This window comes from Dasypus novemcinctus, chromosome 12 (assembly GCF_030445035.2).
Source record: "Dasypus novemcinctus isolate mDasNov1 chromosome 12, mDasNov1.1.hap2, whole genome shotgun sequence".
Classification (NCBI taxonomy): Eukaryota; Metazoa; Chordata; class Mammalia; order Cingulata; family Dasypodidae; genus Dasypus; species Dasypus novemcinctus.
In genome coordinates, this window is record NC_080684.1 from 35,553,909 (window position 1) to 35,577,694 (window position 23,786).

General features: G+C 40.3%; 1 protein-coding gene across 1 annotated transcript in view; it reads right to left on the reverse strand.

Annotated features, from left to right (window-relative positions):
* TMPRSS12 (transmembrane serine protease 12) overlaps positions 1 to 23,786 on the reverse strand; it is a 144,700-nt gene that overhangs the window by 120,352 nt on the left and 562 nt on the right. Inside the window, exon 2 of the mRNA XM_004453693.2 lies at positions 23,365 to 23,560. Coding sequence (XP_004453750.1) covers positions 23,365 to 23,560 — 196 coding nt within the window. The remainder of the gene's footprint in view (positions 1 to 23,364; positions 23,561 to 23,786) is intronic.

Genomic DNA, 23,786 nt, shown 5'->3' on the forward strand with positions numbered 1-23,786 from the left:
TCCACAGAGAAAATGTGGCATTGATGTGGGAAAAGTGGCCATGGTGGCTGCTGGGTGTGAGGAATGGGAGGAAGAGATGAGATGTGGAGGCGTTTTCGGGACTTGGAGTTGTCCAGGGTGGTGCTTCACGGACAATTACAGGACACTGTAGATCCCCCCAGGGCCCACTGGATGGAACGTGGGAGAGTATGGGCTATGATGTGAACTATCGACCATGAGGTGCAGCGATGCCCAGAGATGTACTTACCAAATGCAATGGATGTGTCATCATGATGGGAGAGAATGTTGCTGTGGGGGTAGTGGGGGGTGGGGGTGGTGGGGTTAAATTTTTTGAATGTAATATTTTTAAAAAATGAATTAAAAAAATAAATAAAGGACAGATTAAAAGAAAATGTCAAGACAAAAAAACAAAACAAAACAAAACAAAGCACCTTCTCAGATCATAATGGAATGAAGCTGGAAATCAATAATAGGAAGGAAAGGGGGAAATTTGCAAATGTGTGAGGCTAAACAACACACTCCTAACCAGTGAATCAAAGAAGAAACTATCAGAGCAATTATTATCTCCCAAAACGAATGAAAATGAGAACACAACTTACGAAAACTTGTGTGATAAGTGAAGGTAATGCTGAGAGAAACACCGGTATTAAAAAAGAAGAGATAAAATCAAAGATCTAACTGAAAATCTGGAGGAACTAGAAAAAGAATAGCAAACCAATGCCAAACCAAGGAGAAGAAAAGAAATAATAAAGATTAGGGCAAAAATATATGAAATTGAGGAGAAAAAAAAAGAGAAAATTAACAAAACCAACCCTAGGACCCAGCATTTCCACTCCTTGGGTTTACACCCACCAGAGACGTGGCAATATGTTCTAAAGACAAGTACCAGAACTTCACAGCAGTACAATGCATTAAAGACTGGAACTAAACAAACCAATACCCATCATTGCAGGATGGGTAAAATGCAGAAATCAGAACCCTCTAACACAAGGAGAACAAAAGAACAACAATTACACACAACTTGAATAAACCTCACCAACATAATGTTGAGTGAAAGAAGCCAGGCATAAAAAAAGAGTGCATGCTGTGTAATACCATTTATGTAAACAAGAAAACTTAGTCCATGGGGTTAGAAGTGAGGCTTGTTCTTACCCTTGGAAGAGGATGGGAATGTGGCTGGAAGAAGGGTACCGAAGAGTTTCTGCAGGTCAGGAGGTGGTGGTTATGTTCTGTGTTCCCAATCTGAGTGCTGCTTACAAGGGTTTGTTCATTTTGTGAGACTGTTCCAAGCTGTATGGTTAGGATTTGTAAAAATACATTCAGCTATGTTAAATTTCAATTAAAAGCTTTCATTAACCTAAGTGAGCTTTTAGAGGTGTCTATTTTTTCTCCACTTGGCCTGACACTTCTAATTTCAAGACATCATGGTTATCGTCATCATGCATTTCTGCCACAGGTTACGCTTACACATGTTTCAGCAGGACCTCATTCACTGCCACAGTAAACAATGCCTCAGGCAGTGGGACTCCTGAGGGCCCCTAGAGACATCTAAACACTATAAGCAAGGTAGACCAGCTCAAGAATTCTGCACCCAGTCAGTGGGCCTTACTTTGGAATTTATGGTCCCCCATGTAACAGATTCATTTATAGATTCCCTATGCAAGGCTCTTCTGCACCTTTTATTTGAACCTATAAATAGTACCTATACTTGTTAAATACATGTCCCAGAGACTTAAATCTTTCATCTGTTCATGTGTTCACTAAGCCCCGAATCTAAGCAGACTTGCACCACCTAGTCTCCAGTTCACTGGACTCAACCAGGACAATTAACAAGGAGATGATGATGAGCAATGCCCAACCCAAGAACAGAGCATGTCTGCAGGTGTAAGCAAAGCAATTCCATCTGCCCCATGGGATCTGAGACCCCTTCAACTAGAAACAGAGTGGGCATCACCATCCCAAATTCCTTCAAGATTAGGGAATGAAGAATGGAGTAAAGTAGACTTATTATTATTCTATTATAGACTTACTATTACTCTAGCAATGGAAGAACTTGTATCATTGATACAAAGGCAGTGGCCACCAGAGGTTCTGAAGTGAGAGAGAGGGAATAATAGGTATAAAGTGGGGCATTTCTGGGACATTGGAATTATACTTCAGTGACAGATATGGGCCATTATACATTTTGTCAAAACATATAAAATTGTGTGGGGCAGAGTAAACTATAATGTGAACTGTATTCCATAGTTGGTAGCAATGCTTCAATATGTGTTCATCAGTTGTGGCAAATGTGCCACAATGACAAAGGATATTGTTGATGCTGGAAGGTGTGGGAGGGGTAGAGTGTGGGGCATGTGGGAATCCCCTGTATTTCTGATATAACATTTATGTAATCTACAGCTTCTTTAAATATTAAAAAAAAAAAAATTGGGGAAAAAAAGCGAGTTATTTGAGAAAAAATCAATCAATTGACAGATTCTTAGCTAGACCAAAAAAAGAGAAAGAAGATACAAATAAAGGGAAGCAGACTTGGCCCATTGGTTAGGGCGTCCGTCTACCACATGGGAGGTCTGCGGTTCAAACCCCGGGCCTCCTTGACCGGTGTGGAGCTGGCCCATGTGCAGTGCTGATGTGCACAAAGAGTGCCCTGCGACACAGGGGTGTCCCCATGCAGGGGAACCCCACACTGAAGGAGTACACCCCATAAGGAGAGCCGCCCAGCGTGAAAGAAAGTGCAGCCTGCCTAAGAATGGTTCCACCCACACGGAGAGCTGACACAACAAGATGACGCAACAAAAAGAGACACAGATTCCCGTGCCATTGACAACAACAGAAGCAGACAAAGAAGACAACGCAGCAAACAGACACAGAGAATAGACAACCAGGGCCGGGGGTGGGGTGGGGAATAAATAAATAAATAAATCTTTTTTTTTTTTAAAGATACAAATAAAACAAGAATTGAAAGGAGGTTATTATGACTGACTCCACAGAAATAAAAAGGACCATAAAAGGATATTATTAGAAACCATATGCCAACAAATTAGACAACGTAGATGAAATGGACAAATTCCTAGAAATGCACAAGCAACTTACACTGATGCTACAAGAAATACAAGAACACAACAAACCATTCACATATAAAGAGTTAGAATTAGTCATCAACAATCTCCCAAAACAAAGGAAAGTCCAGGACCAGATGGCTTCACAGGTGAATTCTACCACGCATTCACAAAGAATTAACACCAATCCTGTTTAAACTCTTCCAAAAAACTGAAGAGGAAGGAAAATTACCCAACGCATTTTATGTGATCTATGTATCTTTTAAAAAAAGACAATAAAAAAATTTACTAAAAAAAAATTAATAGTGTTTGTACACTAACAAGGAACACTCTGAGGAGAGAATCAAGAAAAAATTCCATACAATAACAATTAAAATTATGAAATATCTAGGAATAAATTTAACTAAAGATACAAGGGGGAAGCAGATTTGGCTCAACGGATAGAGCATCTGCCTATCACATGGGACATCCAGGGTTCAAACCCAGGGCCTTCTGACCCATGTGGTGAGCTGGCCCACGTGCAGTGCTGATGCACCCAAGGAGTGCTGTGCCACACAGGGGTATCCCCTGTGTAGAGGAGCCCCCCGTGTAGGGGAGCCCCATGCACAAAGAGTGTGCCCCCTAAGGAGAGCTGCCCCACATGAAAAAGGGGCAGCCTGCCCAGGAATGATGCCGCACACACAGAGAGCTGATGCAGCAAGATGGCACAACAAAAAAGAGACACGGATTCCTGGAGCCACCAACAAGAACAGAAACAGACACAGAAGAACACACAGCAAATGGACACAAAGAGGAGACAACTGGGGGAGGAGGGGAGAGAAATAAATAAATCTTTAAAAGGAAAAAAAGATACAAGAGGCTTGTACACAGAAAACTACACACGACATTGTAAAAGACATTACAGAAGACTAAATAAATGGAAGACTATTCCATGTTCATGAATGGGAAGACTAAATATTAAGATGTCAATTCTAGCCAAATCGATTTACAGACTCAATGCATTCCCAATCAAAATGTCAACAACATTTTTTTACAGAAAGGGAAAAGTCGATTATCAAATACATTTGGAAGGATAAGGGGCCCCAAATAGCCAATTCCATCTTTAAAAAGAGAAATAAGGTTGGAAAAATCACATTACCTGATGTTAAAGCATATTACAAAGCTACAGTGGTCAAAACTGCAGGATATTGGCACAAGGACAGACATATTGACCAATGGAATTAAACTGAGAGTTCAGATATATACCCACACCTCTAGGGTCAACTGATATTTGACAGGCTGCCAAGCCCATTCAACTGGGAAAGAACATTCTCTTCAACAAATGGTACTGGGCGAACGGGATATCCATATCCAAAAGAATGAAAGAGAATTCCTGTCTCACACTCTATATAAAAATTAACTCAAGATAGATCAAAGACCTAAATATAAGAGCCAGGACCATAAAGCTCCTAGAAGATTAATGTAGGGAAGCATCTACAAGACCTTGTGGTAGAAAATGGTTTTATAAACTCTACACCCATAGCATAAGCAACAAAAGAAAAATCAGATAAATAGGACCACCTCAAAATTAAAAACTTTTGTGCTTCAAAAGAGTTTGTCAAAAAAAGTGAAAAGGCAACCTACCCAATGGGAGAAAATATCTGTAAACCACTTTTATCTGAGAAGTGGCTAATATAAAGTATATATAAAGAAATCCTACAACTCAATAGTAAAAAGACAACCCATTTAAAAATGAGCAAGAGACCTGTACAGACACTTTTCCAAAGAGGAAATACAAATGGCTAAAAAATACATAAAAAGATTCTCAGCATCACTAGTTATTAGGGAAACACAAATCAAAACTACAATGAGATATCATTTTATACCTACTAGACTGGCTGCTATTAAAAAAAAAAACAAAAGGAAACTACATGTGTTGGTCAGGATGTGAAGAAACTGGAACATTCATTTGCTGCTGGTGTTAATCTAGAAAGATGCAGCTGCTGTAAGACAGCATGGAAGTTCCTCAGGATGCTAAATATAGAATTGCTACATGACCTGGCATTTCCAGTACTAGATATATATCCCAAAAAATTGAAAGCAGGGACATGAACAGATATATGCATACCAATGTTCATAGTGGCATTATACACTATTGCCAAAAGATGGAAAGCAAGCCAAGTGTCCATCAACAGATAAATGGAAAAACAAAATGTGATGAAGGCAAACCATAGATTATTATTCAGCTGTAAATGGGAAAGAAGTACTGACACATGCAACAACATGGATGAATCTCGTGGACCTTATTTTGAGTGAAGTAAGCCAACAGAATGAAAGAACTTTCCTATCTCATACCCTACACAAAAATTATTTGTATGCTATTTGTCACTAAAGGGCAAATATTGCATGATTGCACAATATGAATTACGGATACTGACCAGACTCACAGAGGTAGAGTCAGGAAGATAGCTTTTCAGGAGACAGGAGAGTGAGCTGAAGCTTAGCCTGGACAGATTTACAATAAGTTTGATGGTAATGGTTTGGCAATGGATGGAGGTGATGGTGGCACAGTGATACGAATATAATCAATGGCACAGAAGTGTGTGTGTGAATGGGGTTGAAAAGGGAAGATTTGGGATGTACATGATGCTAGACATAAAGCTAGAAGATAAAATGGATGACAGTACAATTTAGTGAACTCTTAGAGTTGACAGAGGATTGTGGTTAAGAATCCAATCATAAGACTGTTCTTTAAGGATCTATAACAAAGTTATATCAGTAGTACTGGGTGCCAACAGTGGGATGATATCTGGGGAAAGATGCAACTAAAGCATACTTCTACGAGATATGAATGTATTCATGCTGTCACAGGTATATTTTCTCAAGAGATAGAGGCCCACACAATAAATAACAAAATATTAAAATTCCATCCTGGGGAGTCCTGACACTTTCTCAAATAAAATGGCAAAAATCTCGGGAATACAGACACAGTGCCTAATAAAAGAAAACAGGCCAATCTGCAAGCCATTAATCTTAATGATTGTACTTATGAACCTTATTCCTATAAAAATGCAGCTTAGCCTAATTATAATTCCTGAGAGGTACCTCCTGAAAACTTCCTTGTTATTCAAACGTAGGTTTTCTCTCTAAGCAAATGCAGCAAATAAATTCACTACCTTCCCCTGACACGGGACATGACTCCCAGGTATGCGCTTCCCTGGCACTGAGGGATTATTACCAAGTGCCACCCAGCAACACATTTGGAATAGACCTTGACTAAAAGGGGGGAAACATTAAATTAAAAAGTTTTTCACAGCTAAGAGATTTCAAAGTGAGTTGGGAGGTCATTCCACAGGTTATGCTTATGCAGGTCTCATACAGGTTTCACTAACTGCCACAGTAAACAAAACCTCAAACAAAAGTGCTCCCGAAGGTTCTAGGGACATCTGGACACTATAGGTGAGGCACACATCCTCATGAAATCAACTCCCTTTCAGTGGGCCTTATCAGGAAATAGATGATAATCAATTTCCCCAATATAACAGGGTAAGACTCATTTATAATTTCCCTATTCATGATTCTTCTATGCCATTTTTGTATTTGAGCATATAATTATCTCTATACCCATTAAATATATGTCTCAGAGATTTAAAATATTTGCACTGTTATATGCTGGTTGAGCCCTGAATTCCAGCACAGTTGTCACCAACATCTACTCTCCAGTTCTTCAGACCTGCACAGGACAAATAACAAAAAGATGATAGACAGGTCCCGTCCCAAAAAATAAAGTATATCTACAACTGCAAGCAAACAATTCCTTCCATCTGCCCCATAGTATCTAAACCCCCTCTCAATTGGAAGCAGTAAGAGCAGACATCACCCCAAATTCCTCAAGATTGAGGAATGAACAAACATAATGGGGAGGTTAACCATGGACCAATGTAGATTTATTGTTATTATAGTTACCATCCTGTGATAATGGAAGAAAGCATAACACTGCTATAAAGATAGTGGTTACCAGAGGTTCAGAATGGAGGGGGAAGGATGAATAGTTGGAACACAGGGCATTCTTAGGGCCTTGTAATTGTTCCGTATGATACTGCAATGATGGATACATGACATTATACATTTGTCAAAGCCTATATAACTGTACAGCAAAGTGTAAACCATAAATACAGACCTCAATTAGCAGCAATGCTTCAATACTAGTTCATCAACTATAACAAATGTACAACACTAATATAAGATGTTAATAATAGGGGGAATTTAGGGGGGGGGCGTTATATGGGAATCCCCTATTCTTCTGATGCAACTTTTCTGTAATCTAAAACTTCTTTAAAAATAAAGTATATGAAGAATTTTGAAAAAAACAAAAAAGTTAAAAGATTGAAATCATACAAAGTACTTCCTCTGACCACACTGAAATGAAATTGGGAATCAACAGAAGAAAAATTGACAAATATGTGGAAGTTAAAAAACAATCTTGCAGGAGTGGATGTGGCTCAAGCAGGTGCATGCCCACTTTCCACATGGAAGGTCCTGGGTTCAGTTCCCGGTGCCTCCTGAAAAAACAAAAGCAAACAGCAAGCAAAACAAACAAAAAAAATCAACTTGGATGCTGCTGTGGCTCAATGGCTGAATGCCAGCTTCCCATATACAAGGTTCTGGGTACAACCCCTGGCCCCCCAAAAAACAAAACAAAGCAAAACAAAACATATTTTTAATCAATGCAGCAAAGAAGTTAGTAAATGCTTGCAGGTGAATGGAATAAAAATAAAACGTATTAAAACTAACGGAATTAAGCAAAAGTAGTACTCAGAAATTTACAGGTATGCCGACATTAAAGAAAAACAAATCTCAAATCCATAACCTAACCTTCCACCTTAATGAACTAGAAAAAGAGCAAACCCAACGCCAATAGAAGGAAATAAAGTTTAGATTAGAGATTAGTATTAGTGAAATAGGAAAACAATCAATGAAACCAAAAATTGGTTCTTTGAGAAGACCAAAATTGACAAACTTTTAGCTAGACTGACCAAGAACAAAAGAAATTTCAAATTATTAAAATCAGCAATAACATGCAAACATTACTACCAATATTTACAGGTTTAAAAAAGGATTTTAAGAGAATACTATGAACTGCATGCTAACAAATTAGGTAACGCAGATGAAATGGATAAATTCCTAGGAAAAAACTTCCAAAACTGACACAAAAAGAATTAGAAAATCTGAAGAGGCCTATAAGAGAGATAAAATCAGTAATCAAAAATCTTCCAACAACAAAAATGTCAGACATAAAAAAAAGGAAAAAGAACAACAACAAAAATGTCCAGGATCAGATGGTTGTGTGGGTGAATCTGTCAAAAACTTAAAAAGTCATTTAAAAAATCAGTCTTTCTCAAACTTTGCCAAAAAAAAAAAGAAAGAGAGGAGGGAATGTTCCCTAACATGTTCTATGGAGCCTATAATACTAAAGACAGCACAAGCAAAGAAAACTGTTACCCAATATCCCTTCCAAACACACGTACAAAAATTATTAACGGGGAAGCGGATGTGCCTCAAGCCAATTGGGCTCCCATCTACCATATAGCAAGTCCAGGGTTCTATGCCCAGGGCCTCCTGGAGAAGGCAAACTGGTGTGTGTGATGAGCTGGCCCACGCGGAGTGCTGGCCTGTGGAGAGTACTGCCCTGCGCAGGAGTGCTGGCCAATGCAGGAGTGCTGGCCAACGCACAGAGTTGGCTCAGCAAGATGATGCAACAAAAAGAGACACAGAGAGACAGCCAGCAAAATGGCGGAGGAGTAAGGAACTTCTAGAGTCAGCTCCTGCTACAGTGCAGTTAGCAAACACCCAGAGCTCTCTGGAGCTAGCTGAAGCATCTGTTTGGGGGCTCTCCAGGAGACCAGAAGAGCATCCTGCAACATACTTTAAGGAGTGGAAGGAGGAGACTGCCCATCTGCAGAGAAGACTCATAAGCACAGCACCCCATGCCATGGAGGCCGCTGCCCATCCCCCACCGGAGGCACAAGTTGCCTCAGGAGCTGTTCTGCAGCGGGAATTGAAAGCTCCACTTCCCCAAAATGGGGGAGGAAGAGACGGTTGTGCACCAATTTCAGCTACTGATGAGTAAATTCAGCGAGCTTCAGTATAATCCTGAGAACAGCTAAAGTCTGAGCCTGTCCAAGTCAGAAAGAGGCTGGGAGCTGCCATCTTTTAACTCCACACCTCGCATGAGGGGAAGTGGGGTGCACTGAAAATCCCAGTGCTGGTGGGGACCAGCTTCCTTCCATCCAGATCAGACTGCCTAGGTCCCAGTGCCAACTCCAGCAGAGAGGAAGCTGCGGGGACCTGCACCAGCCTCTCTGGGAAATTACTGGCCAAGCCATGGAGATTGGTGATTATCCTACTCTGGTGGCATGAGCCGCTCCAGGAGCTGTTCTGTGGCTGGAATTGGAGTCTCCATTTCCCAGAAACAGGGGAGGAGGAGAGAGTTGGCTGCCGATTTCAGCTACTGATTGGTAGACTTGGCTGGCTAACAGATAACCCTAGGAACTACTGGGGTGTGAACCAGCACAAGTCATAAAGAGGCCAGTAGCTGCCATTCTGACTCCGCCCCCAGCCAGAGAGGAAGCCAGGTTGACTAAAACTCTCTGTGTTGGCAGGAACCACCTTCTTTCATGCAGACCAGCCTGCAGCCTGCCTAGGCTTCAGCCCCACCTCTGACAGGGAGGAGGCTGAGGAGCTCTGCACTAGCCTATACAGGAAGGTAATGTTGGCTGGCATACACTGAAAATCAGAAGTCTACCAGGACAATTGCTGTCATCTTGGATCTGTACTGCATAGACTGCTGTCCCTACCTGCAGCTCCATTCCCAACCCAGGCAAGGGAGAAAGGGATGTGAAGCTTCATCAGTCTCTCTGGGCAACTATAGTCTAGGCCTGCACTTGAATTATTCCACATAGCTGTGACTCTGTCCCTACCCCTGACAAAGGAGAAAGTTGGAGGAAGCTTTTTCAGTCCCTGGCACAATAAAGGAGCTTTAGCCTCCACAGCTTATAGCACCAAATACATTCTTGGCTCCTACTGCACAACCAGCAAGGGAGAAAGGATAGGAAGCCCTAAACTAAAGAGAAAAACTGCACCCAGAAAAAAATACTCTAGTAAGCCAGATGCGAAGACACCAACAAAAAAATACAATCCACACCAAGAAACAGGATAATGTGGCCCAGTTAAAGGAACAAGATAAGCCTCCAGATGACATAAAGGAGTTGAGACAAGTAATTATAGATGTTCAAACAAATCTCCTTAATAAATTTAATGAGATGGCTAAAGAGATTAAGGATATTAAGAAGACACTGGATGAGCACAAAGAAGAATTTGAAAGCATACATTGAAAAATAGTAGATCTTATGGGAATGAAAGACGTAATATGGAAGCAGACTTGGCCCAATGAATAGGGCCTCTGCCTACCATATGGGAGGTCCATGGTTCAAACCCCAGGCCTCCTTCACCTGCGTGGAGCTGGCCCATGCACAGCGCTGATGCGCACAAGGACTGCCCTGCCATGTAGGGGTGTCCCCCACATAGAGGAGTGTAAGGAGTGCGCCCCGTAAGGAGAGCTACCCAGCGCAAAAGAAAGTGCAGCCTGCCCAAGAATGGCGCCACACACACGAAGAGCTAACACAACAAGATGACGCAATAAAAAGAAACAAAGATTCCGGATGCCACTGATAAGGATAGAAGCAGTCACAGAAGAACAAACAGCGAATGGACACAGAGAGCAGATAATTGGGGGTTGGGGTGGGGGGAGAAGAGGAGAGAAATAAATAAATAAAAAGTGCAATAAATAAAATTTTTAAAACATTGGAATCATATAATAGCAGATTTGAGGAGGCAGAAGAAATGGCCTCTGAAAGTGAAAATATAAAAGAACAGATGAAGAAAAGAATGGAAATAATTGAACAAGGTCTCAGGGAACTAAATGACAGCAAAAGGCGTGCAAACATACATGTCATGGGTGTCCCAGAAGGAGAAGGGAAAAGGGGCAGAAGAAATATTTGAAGAAATAATGGTAAAAAATTTCCCAGCCCTATTGAAGGACATAGATATCTTTGTCCAAGAAACACAACATATTCCCTTCCGAAAAAATCCAAATAGACCTACTCCAAGACAAATACACATCAGAATGTCAAAGGCCAAAGACAAAGAGAGAATTCTGAGAGCAGCAAGAGAAAAGCAATGCATAACATATAAGGGATATCCAATAAGATTAAGTGCTGATTTCTCACCAGAAACCATGAAGGCAAGACGGCAGTGGTCTGATATATTTAAGATACTACAAGAGAAAAATTTCCAGCCAAGAATCTTATATCCAGCAAGACTGTCTTTCAAAAATGAGGGCATAATTAGAATATTCACAGATAAACTAGAAACTGAGAGAATTTCTAAGCAAGAGACCAGATTTTCAGGAAATACTAAAGGGTGTGCTAGAGCCTGAAAAGAAAAGACAAGAGAGAGGGGCCTGGAAGAGAGTCTGAAATGAAAATTATATCAATTAAAGTAACTGAAAGTGTTAAAAGAGCAGTGAAAATAAAATATGATAGATGAATTTCAACAGTCAGGAACAAACTAACCAATGATGTAAAGCACTTGTAGTCAGAAAACTGCCACTCAATGTTAAAAGAAATTAAAAAAGTCCTAAACAACTGGAAGAACATTCCATGCTCATGGATTGGAAGACTAAATATCATTAAGATGTCAATTCTAGTCAAATTGATACACAGATTCAATGCAACCCTGATAAAAATTCCACCAGTATTAAAGAAAAAAATGAAAACACGATCATTAAATTTATTTGGAAGGGTAAGGAGTCCTGAATAGCCAGAAACATCATGAAAAGGAAAAGTGAACCATTATCTCCAGACTTCAAATCATAATACCTACCTATAGTGGTAAGAACAGCTTGGTACTAGCCTAAAGACAGACACAACAGACCAATGGAACCCAATTTATGGTTCAGAAACAGACCCTTACAGGTATGGTCAAGTAATTTTTGACTAGCCTGTCAAACTCACACAGTTCGAGCAGAATAATCCATTCAACAAATGGTGCTGAAAGAATTGGACATCCATAGCTGAAAGAAGGAAAGAGGACCCCTATCTCACACCTTATCAAAAAATTAACTTAAAATGGATCAAAAAAACTAAAAACAAAAGCAAGAACCATAAAACTTCTAGAAGAAATTATTGGAAAGTATCTTCAAGACCTGGTGGTAGGTGATGGATTCTTAAAGGAGATAAGAGAAGGACTGAGCGGACTACTGATGTTTAATGTATGTAGAAGTTTTAATTAGCTTTACTGTAAAAGTGTGGAAATGTACAGAGTGGATGGTAACACACAGCGAGTAACAAAATGGGATGTAACTGAAAATGGTAATCTAGTTATATAAATGCCAATCGACAGAATGCTAGAGAATAATGTAGGAACCAGATAGCATGGTAAACCAAGAGGTGGGTGAGAATTGTGGTTGATGGTACAGATGCAAGAGTGTCCTTCGTGAGCTAGAACAAATGTACATCACTACTGCAGGGTGTTTGGAATGTGGAGAAGCATGGGAAAAACACAGCTGGAATGACCTATGGACTGTGGTTAGTAGTAATAATATAATATTCTTGCATCAATGCGAAAGAAGTACTGTGTTGATACCGAGGCAGTACGGAAAATGTGAACCAAATGTACACTGTGGACATGGTAACAATCAGATGATATTATTTTATCTGTAGCAAATGACACATCACATTGTGGTGTGTTGATGGAGGGGTGTTGTTTGGGAATTCTGCACATGTGCATGATTGTTTTATAAGTTTACAACTTCTGTCATAAAAACTATATTTAAAAATAATAATAGGGTGGGTTGGGGGAAAAACAAACCAAATGTAAGATAAGGACTATGAATTGTAGTAAGATCTTGACAGTATTCTTTCATAATTTGTAACAAATGTCTCATGATAATGCAAGGTGTTGGTGGAGGGTTGATGTATGGGACCCCTGTATGATGTTATGCATGTTTGCTTTGTAAGTTCACAACTTTTACTATACACTTAAGTGTTTATGTATGTTCATATATAAATGATATAAAGATAATAATAATAATAGGATTGGTTAGGGGAAAAATACTTTGTTTAGTAGTAATATTTTGACAATGCTCTCTAATCATTAGTTAAAAAGGTTTAAAAACAATGCAAGTTACTGGTGGTAGGGTGAGATGTTATACATGTTTGATGTTATATATGTTTGGTTTTTAAGTTCACAACTATTATACACTTATTGCTTATGTATGTTTATGTATGAGTGATATATTTCAATAAATTTTTAAAACTTATGTTAAAAAAAAAAGAGACACAGAGGAGAGATAATAAGAGATATAGCAGATCAAGGAGCTGAGGTGGCTCAAGAGACTGAGCACCTCTTTGCCACTCTGGAACATCCCAGGATCAGTTCCTGGAGCCGCCTAACCAGAATACAAGGAGACAAAGAACACACAGTGAATAGGAGGTGGGGAGAAATAAAAAATTTAAAAAAATAATTTAAAACAAATCCTTAATAAAATGTTTGGAAGCTGAATCCAGTGGCATATTAAGAGGATTATCATACATCATAAATAAATAATTCTAATCTGAAGTAAATACGCAGGAGTATGTTTATAAAACCAACATTTTTTAAATAGCCAAAAAATGGAAACAATCAAAATTTCCATTAACTAAATACAGATAAACAAAATATGGCATATCTATACAAACAGGTATTATTCAGCTAATAATGTGAATGATTTATTGATATATGGAACCTTGAAACAAGTTATATAAAAGAAACTACACATTGTAGAATCCCATTTTTATGAACTACCCAGAATAGGGAAATCCATAGACACTGAAAGCAGTTTAGTAGTAGCTAGGGGGTGGGGAAAGGGGTAATGGGGCATGAGTTTACTTTTTGGGGTGATGAAAATGTTCTGTAACTCTAATATATCCCATCCCCCAACCATGTGGTAAGGAGCAGTAGCAACTGCAGCCTGGACTCCTAGCGCAGCTTGCTGGTGCCAGAGTGGGAGTAAGGTCATAGTCCTCCAAAATCTGGGTGTGTAGGAGCTGATCACTGATCACTACTTTGATCAGCTACTTCAGACTGCTGTAGGGACAAGCTCTGAGGGGCAGCATTTATTCCAATTCCCCTCAGGGAAAAGAGGCAGGGGACTCTTAAAGAGGTCATACATTTTTTCTCTTTTCTCTTTCCATTTCCCATTTGAGAGCAAAAATAGTTTGGAAAAGTCACAAATTGATGCCTCCGGCCCTCAACAAGAACAACAAAACATAGCAATCCCTGAGGAGTGGGAGAACTAGATTTCCACAATCATAACAAAATATACTCAATGTTCACTTCTCTACAAAAAATTACAAAACACATAAAGAAGCAGAAAAGTATGGACCATTCACAGAAAAAAATAATTTACCAGAAACCATCCCTGAGGAAGTAGATATATAGGGACTATTCATCAAATTTTTTTTATTTTTTTTTAAGATTTTATTTGTTTCTCTCCCCTCCCCCGCCCAGTTGTCTGTTCTCTGTGTCCATTTGCTGCATGTTCTTTTTGTCAGCTTCTGTTGTTGTCAGCGGCACAGGAATCTGTGTTTCTTTTTGTTGCATCATCTTGCTGTGTCAGCTCTCCCTGTGTGCGGCACCATTCCTGGGCAGGCTGTACTTTCTTTCGCACTGGGTGGCTCTCCTTTCGGGGTACACTCCTTGTTTGTGGGGCTCCCCTACGCGGGGACACCACTGCGTGGCACAGCACTCCTTGCGTGGCACGGCACTCTTTGTGTGCATCAGCACTGCGTGTGGGCCAGCTCCACATGGATCAAGGAGGCCCAGGGTTTGAACTGCAGACCTCCCATGTGGTAGACAGATGCCCTATCCACTGAGCCAAGTCTGCTTCCTTCATCAAATACTTCAGATCAACTGTCTTAAATATCTTTGATGAGCTAAAGGAATACATATACAAAGAACTAAAGGAAATTAGGAAAACATTTTCTGAACAACAAAAAAAAGATGGAAATTATAAGAAGGAACCAAATAGAAATTTCGGAGCTACAAAGCCCAACTGAGATGAAAAATGCACTGGATGAGTACAAATGCAAGAACATCCTTCTGTGAACTAGAGCAGATGTACATCACTATTGTAGCATGATGGGAATGTGGAGAAGCATGGGAAAATATGATTAATGTAACCTATAGACTAGTTTAACAGAAATACTTGCATCAATGCCAAAGATGTATTGTGTTAATAATAGGGAGGTATGGAAAAAATATGCCAAATGTATGCTATGGGCCATAGTATGTGGTAACAGAATGATGATATTATCTCATAATCTGTAACAAATGTTCCACAATGGTGTGGTTTGTTGGTGAAGGGTTGTTGTATAGGAATTCTACACATGTGCATGATTTGTAAGTTCACAATCTCTGTAATAAAAGCATATTTTAAAAAATAGGGTGGGTTGGGGGAAAAATACACCAAATATAAGATATGGACTAGTTTGTGGTAATATTTTGACTATGCTTTTGCCTAGTTTGTAAAAAGTGTTTCACAATAATGCAAGGTGTTGGTGGAGGAGTAATATATGGGACCGCTATATGATGTTATGCACGTTTATTTTGTAAGTTCACAACTTTTACAATACGTTTATTGTTTATGTATGTTCATGTACTAATGATGTACTTCAGTTAAAAAAATACATTTTTAAAAATGTAGGAAGACAGGATAGAGAAAGTAATATCCACTAGTTAAAATAGAAGGAAAGTGGGAAACGGATTTGGCTCAACTGATAAGAGCATCTGCCTACCACACGGGAGGTCCAGGGTTCAAACCTAGGGGTCCCCTCACCCAAGAGGTGAGCTGGTCCACATGCAGTGCTGATGCGCACAAGGAGTGCCATGCCACGCAAGGGTGTCCCCTGCATAGGGGAGCCCCACATACAAGGAGTGTGCCCCACAAGGAGAGGCACCCCGCCCAAAAAAAGTACAGCCTGCCCAGGAGTGGCACCACACACATGGAGAGCTGACGCAGCAAGATGACGCAACAAAAAGAGACACAGATTCCCAGTGCTGCTGACAAGAATGCAAGCAGACACAGAAGAACACACAGCGAATGGACACAGAGAGCACACAATGGGGGGGAGGGGAGAGAAATTTAAAAATCTTTAAAAATAAAATAAAATAAAATAAAATAAAATAAAATAAAATAAAATTGAAGGAAATTTATATAGTATTGTGCCTTGATAACATTGATATCTTTAACATCTAGCAGTTTTTAGTAACACCAGGCATTCACTAAATGTTGAATTAAGGGGTTAAAAAAAATCTATAAAATTCCTGTAGTCTGGTGAGGAGAAGGAAAGGAGTAGTAGTATGAGCTAAATACTCATTTTTTATAGATGTCAACAGAAATTTTCAAACGTTGATAAATCAAGATGAGCAGATCATCTAGAGTTAAGGAGATAGCCACTATAGCTAAAAACAAAAATAGTAACATACTACCTTAGAGGAGTTGGTAAGGTGGGGGTAGGAATCATTACTTTTCTTCATAGGCTCTTCTGTACTATAGGCAGGTATTACTTTGATTAAAATTTAATTTAAAATACTAAAGATATTTCAATAAATACAACTATTTTAAAGTTTTATTATGAATTCCACATTATGGCCAATTAAGGAAGGAGGAATAAAGGGTTACAGGAAAAGGAAAAAGAAGAAAGACAAAAGAAGCAGAGAAAGGGAAGATAAGTGACCACGAAAGAAAGGAAATAAAGGAGAGAGCAAGAACTCTGAATTAAATAAGGGATAACGCTCATTGTTTGATAATCCAACAAATCTGACTATTCACTTGGACCAGGGTCTTAGTAATGTATCTGAGAAACTGCTTTGCTGGCAGCTCTAATTTCTCAGCTTTCTGAGCTAGGGATACGAAGACTGATATTCTGGACCTACCTCTAATCCATAAAGCAGGTTGGAGGTTAGAAGGGAAATTTTAGAGACCCTACAAAGAAGAGACCACAGACTTTGGGGCTCACGTGGATAGGTTCAGGAAGCCAGAAACCTCACAGATGTCAGCAGCCATCTTGCTCCAACATGAAAATAAGAGTGTGGTGAGGGAAGTAACTTATGCTTATGGCCTGGTATCTGTAAGCTCCTACCCCAAATAAATACCCTTTATAAAAACCAACCAATTTCTGGTATTTTGCATCAGCACCCCTTTGGCTGACTAATATAGAATTTGGTACCAAGGAGTGGGAAAGTGCTTTTGCAATTACCAAAATGCTGGAACAGTTTTATAAATGAGTAAGGGGTATTTTTCGGAGGAATTGTGAGATGCTTGATGGAAAAGGCTAGATCACTTTGAAGAGACTGTTGATAGCAATATGGATGCTAAGGAGGCTTTTTATGATGCCTTAGAAGTAAATGATGAAACTATTATTGGAAACTGGAAGAAAGGCAATCCATGTTTTAAAGCTGCAGAGAACTCAGCAAGATTAACTCCTGGTGTTTTATAGAAGACTGAATTTGAAAACGGTGAGCCTGGGCATTTAGCTGAAGAAATTTCCAAAGTAAGCCCGGAGAATGCAGCTTGGCTTCTGCTTGCATCTTATAGCAAAATGCTAGATGAGAGAAATATAATGAAGACAGAATTGTCAGGCACAAATTTTGGAAATTCCAAGCCTCTGGAAATCCAAGCTCCCAGAAGGAAGTGCCCCACTGGAGGACTTAACTAAACTTGGAACTTGTAAATCAGGATTGAAGATGCAATTATCTCGGAAAGACTTGTGGAAAGTCCTACTGTCTGATGGCTTGGATCCCTGCTTCTTGCATGCTAAACCAACAAAGTTTTTGACAGAACTGTATGAATAAAATGACTGCCAGCTTGGACTAAAAGGGACGTGGAAAGGAGAGATTGAAGGAGAAACAGCTTTAAGAGGAAAACCAGGGAAGCTGAGATCTGGAATTAGGACATCACCTTGGGCCAAGAGAGGAACCCCACTCATGTGTACAGAGAGGGTGAGTTTGCCCCAGCAGTTGAAGAGGGTAGATGTTCCTGTCCCATTGGAAGAGTTTTGCTGCCCCAGTTAAAGAGAAGGTGGAGCACATTCCCCAAGGATTAGGGTGGTTAAGGTCAGCACCCCACAGGTCTGAGAGGGGTGTCCCCCATAGATTAGCAAAGGCCAGGTGGTCAACTTGTTGCTCTGAGAGGACTGAGCCTGTATGCCAAAGGTTAGGGAAGGCCAGGTAGTCTACTTGTTGCTCTGAGTGGGTTGAGCCTGTTTGCCAAAGGTTAGGGGGAATGTTATCTTCATGTCACTGTACTACGGGGGTTACGACTCCAACCCAAAGATTGGGTAAGGTGTGGCAGTCACCCCAACACTCTTGGAGGGAGAGGTCTGAAGCTTGGTTGATACCCAGATGCTTCATGAGGGTGGAACCAAGAAAATGGCAGTTGGGCGAGCATGTGGTAAGGGTGGGTTCCCATAAGGCACCAAGGAAAAAAACCCATCATCTTAGGAATGACATCAGACTGAAACAGAATGGAGGATGCCCTGCAGGTTTACTAAACTGTAGAGGACCCACGACTCATGTTTCCCTCCCAATTTCTCCTTACTGTAATGAAAAAAAAATGTTTATCCTTTGTCCATTTGTGTACTGGAAGCAGATAAATTGTTTTGTAAGTTTTAGAGGTCTATAGTAGATGGGACTTTGCCCCCAGACAAATTGTATTTCTTTAAATTGATTGTGATATGATTTAGGACTTGCATTGTTACTGATTTAAGGATTTTTTTAATATTACAATTTTTTTTTGGAATTCAGAGGGTGGAGTGTAGTGTGTTTAAGTAACAAATCAGACTGCAATTGAGATTTTTTATAAGTCAAGGTAGATGAAACAAGAAGGAGTCTCTTCTAACAACGAAGTGAAAAACAGAAATGGGTAGAAGTTTAAAAATAAAATAAAATAAAACACAGGACCTACCTAAGCATGTTCAAAGGCTGCAGGGAAGAAACAAGAGAAAGAGACTAAAGATACTAAAGAGACAATGGGGGAAGTGGACTTGGCCCAATGGATAGGGCATCCGCCTACCACATGAGAGGTCTGCAGTTCAAACTCTGGGCCTCCTTGACCAGTGTGGAGCCGGCCCATGAGCAGTGCTGATGTCCCCCGCGTAGGGGAGCCCCACGCGCAAGGAGTGGGCCCCATAAGGAGAGCCGCCCAGCGCGAAAGAAAGTCCACCCTGCCCAAGAATGGCACCACACACACAGAGAGCTGACACAACAAGATGACGCAACAAAAAGAAACACAGATTCCTGGTGCCGCTGATAAGGATACAAGTGGTCACAGAAGAACACACAGCAAATGGACAGAGAGAGCAGACAACCGGGGGCAGGGGGAGGGGGTTGAGAGAGAAATAAACATGGGTTGTCCCTTAACAGTAATAGAGTCTTGGGGAAGTTACCAAATCTCTTTGATCCCCAGATTCCTCACGTGTAAAATGGAAATAAAAATAACTACGCACAAAGGCTGTGTGAATACAGGATTATAAGTAACATCCTTAGGCATAGTTCCTAATCTCATGGCATATCTTTGATAAATGAATATTATAATAAAGAAATGGGAGGATTGTTGATGGTGCACGGTTTAGGAAATGAGTGGAACAGAATTAAAAGGTAGCAGGATTAGTCCTCTGAGATGGGAAAACTCTTGAAGCTAGAAAGTATGCCTCAGTAACGGCTACTTCCTCAGCATTTAGCCCAGTCCTTAGTACATAAATATAATCAGTCAGCGTTTGTTGATCAAAGCAGTAAAAAATATCAGTAAGATTTGGTCTACAGAACTGCTAAGTGGAATATAAACACTACTTTCAAATGCTTGGAAGATTAATTAGGTTTGATATATATGGCTTCAAAAGGCAGAACTAGGACTAAGATACCTAATTCAACATAAGAAAAAACTTTCTAATAATTAAAGCTGCCCAAAATTGAAATGAGATGCTTTCTGAGGTAGCAAGTCATCATCACAAGAGATATTTGAAGTGGAGGGCTGTTGGAGAAAAACGGCATTCACTGGGACATGGAGACTGATATGACCACAGGTAGAGAATTTATTGAGAAGTTCTCCCAATGGAGGGGGTCTGAAGAGAAACTTCAGTCTACTCCTGGAAAGGGGGATTTGAGTTTATACAGAACTTTTCTATGCGGGAAAATGATAGTTGGTGGGAAGGGGTTGAGGGTCTGAGTGAGGTACAAGGGCCAATAGGAAGCCCTAGAGGTGAAAAATTTTCCCTGATATGGCTAGAGGGTAGTGAGTTAGGGAGTTATGGTTTCTTGGAATGCTGCAGGAACAGATGTTTCTTTGATCTGTAGGGATTAAAGGGTTTATCTCCTTTTGATACGTAGGTACTGAAGGTTTACATCTCCCTCTGATAAGCAGATAGTGAAGGTCTCCATTTCCCTTTACTCCCGTCTATATGTGGTTTCTTGGTTTAACCTGTGGGGAAGTGCCGTGCCATAGGCTTATGGGGGAGGGGGTTAGACTTTCCTCAATGCATATGGGGGTGGGGGGATGGAGAACTGAGTTACAGCTTAATTATTGAAAGCCTCTAACAAGAGTCTTATGAAATAGTTATGTATTTGGGTTTTGATTCTGACAAACCTGGGAACCGTGATTTTGTTCTTTCCAGCCATGGGACCTGGGGTGAGGTATTTAAGAATGGTTAAAACTCAGGATCTCCCTATGGCATAGGCTGGTTGTAAAGATTAGTACAAACTGTATGAATATGACCAAGATTACTCTTCTTCTGAGCTACAGATTCTATCTCTTTCATTGCCCTACCACCACCACCCCCTACCCACACACATACACTGCCTTGAACCTAGTCTTACAGCTGTGGGACAGCAGAGTAAAACAACTTAGACTGCAGAAAAAGAAAACAACACTACCAATTTCAGACATTAGCTATTTTAAGTATCTAACTCCTCCAACCTCCCCTTCCCTTCTGTTATCAGATGGCCCTTAAGACCTTTTCCCAGCTCTTGATCATAAAACTTAATCGACCCCCTGCCTTCCTCAGAGTGAGATCACATCAGTTTTGTGTTCTCTCTTCCCTATCGAGACAGTCCTAATAAAGTCAATCCTTACCAGTTTAACATTTTCTGATGCAGTTTTCCTTTGATACATGAAAAAGTGCCTGGCTAAATACAATGAAGCAATAATTATTATTTCAGAATGGAGAAACATTTACTTGGATATTGTTAAAGATTCATACATAGGTCAGAGGGTTGAACTAGATGACCTTTAAAATGCTTCTTTCAGGGAAGCGGACATGGCTCAACTGATAGAGAGTCCATCTACCATACGGAGGGATGAGGGTTCGATCCCCAGGGCCTCCTGACCCATATGGTAAGCTGGCCCACGCACAGTGCTGCCGCATGCAAGGAGAGCCATGCCACACAGGGGCACCCCTGCATAGGGGTGCCCTATGCGCAAGGAGTGCACCCTGCAAGGAGAGACACCCCACATGAAAAAAGCGCAGCCCACCCAGGAGTGGTGCCACATACATGGAGAACTGACACAGCAAGGCGATGCAACAAAAAAGAGATGCAGTTTCCACATGCCATCAGATAATGCAAGCAGAAGCAGAAAAACACACAGCAAATGGACACATAGAGCAGACAACGGTGGGGGGGGGGATGAGGGGAGAGAAATAAATAATTATTTTTTAAATGCCTATTTCAGCTCTAAGTTTCTATGACAGTATAACGAAGCTATTATTATTTGACCAAGGTCATACATTTAGTAGTTTTGGAACCTTACTTAAAGCCACCACACCATAAAAAGTCAGTGGAGAACTAGGATACAGGACTCCTACTCTAAACTCATTATTCTCCTTGCCACGCCAGAGGAACAGATCAGTAATGGCACAACGTTAAGACCTGATAGTAGAGAATTTTGTTACTTTAATTTTGTTTTAGAGAAGAGCTTTTCCAAGATTCTTCACATCATACCAAGAAGGCTTCTCCTCCCTCATTTTAAAGTTTGTAAGTTGTTGAAAAGCAATGTTTCAAACAGCATGTAAAACCCCACACCTGAAAACAAACTTGCTTCCTAACTGAATTTCTTCTTATTCTTTTTTACCTTTTATCTATACTTTAGTATCTTCCCATTCTCCTAATCTCTGTTCCTCAAAAAGCCAAGTTATAAAACTGAAATTCATTTCTTTTTAATGTAGTATACAGATTAAAACCTTATAAATCCCTTCTGGACAGATGCCTTCAAATGAATTTTGTTGGTACTGTTGGTTCCTTTTAAAGATTTTTCATTCTTTTCTAAGACAGCTGTTGTCTTAAAAATTAACTACTGGCAGGAAGCAGACATGGCTCAACTGAAGGAGCATCCATCTACCATATGGAGGGTCCAAGGTTCGATACCCAGGGCTTCCTGACTCATGTGGTGAGCTGACCCATGCACAGTGCTGCTGTGCACAAAGAGTGCTGTGCCACGCAGAGGCACCCCCACTGCCCCACGTGCAAGGAGTGCGCCCTGCAAGGAGAGCTGCCCCGCATGAAAAAGTGCAGCCCGCCCAGGAGTGGTGCCATATACATGGAGAACTGACGCAGCAAAATGATGCAACAAAGAAGAGATACAGTTTCCCAGTGCTGCCTGACAATGCAAGCAGACGCAGAACACACAACAAACGGACACAGAGAGCAGACAATGAGAGGAAGGGGTGAGAAATAAATAAAATAAATCTTTAAAAAAAAAATTAACTACTGGGAAGCAGATGTGGCTCAAGCAGTTGAACGCCTGCTTCCCACACGAGACCCAGGTTCCATCCCAGGCCTTCAGAAAAGAGAAAAAAATTAATGTCACAGGTATCAGTTTCCCAAAGGATTTATCTTAAGGCTTCATATAAAATGGTCAGGAAAGTCATAGGTTTTATAGTAACTGTTGTAAAACCTCTTGTATAAGACTGGCATCAGCCATAGACTGAATAAATATTTTTTCAGTCTCATACTGTAGGCCAAGTACTGTATTAGGTAACAGGAATACAAAATATAACATGTAGTCCTTATCTTCAAAAACTTCATGATGTAATGGTGAGAAAGACAAATACATGGTTACAGTACAATAATTTAAAAAGAAAGAAAAAATAAAATGGCTGGAGTTAGACCATGCTCTATCACTTCAAAATGTCCCCTGAGGGGAAAAAAATAGCTGTGTATAATAAATACATACCTAGAGTCTTTAATGCAATGGGCAGCAGTGAGGACCCACCTCTCTTTCACTAAGCTTCCCCCACATACATGTACAAGAATTCTGCCAGACTTAATCTGCAGGCTAACTATCCAGGGCCATGCACCAACTTGGGCTTCTGTGCCCCCTATAATCCGAGACCCTTTCAACACATTCACCAGTGGTCCAGTTCCACAACCTAAAATTCAAAAAGATATATTATTTGGACAGACCAACTGAATTCCGATTCACTTCGTAGTCTGAACACATTAACAGTCCTTTAAATTCTTACTGTAAAAAACTGGTAAAGCAAACTAGATAATCTGGAGATAATAAAGCAGTCATTCACATTTGGTCAACATCATTCATTCATTTAAAAACTCTGTTCCCCAAAAGAAAAGTATAAAACTGAGCTATTTTCTAGC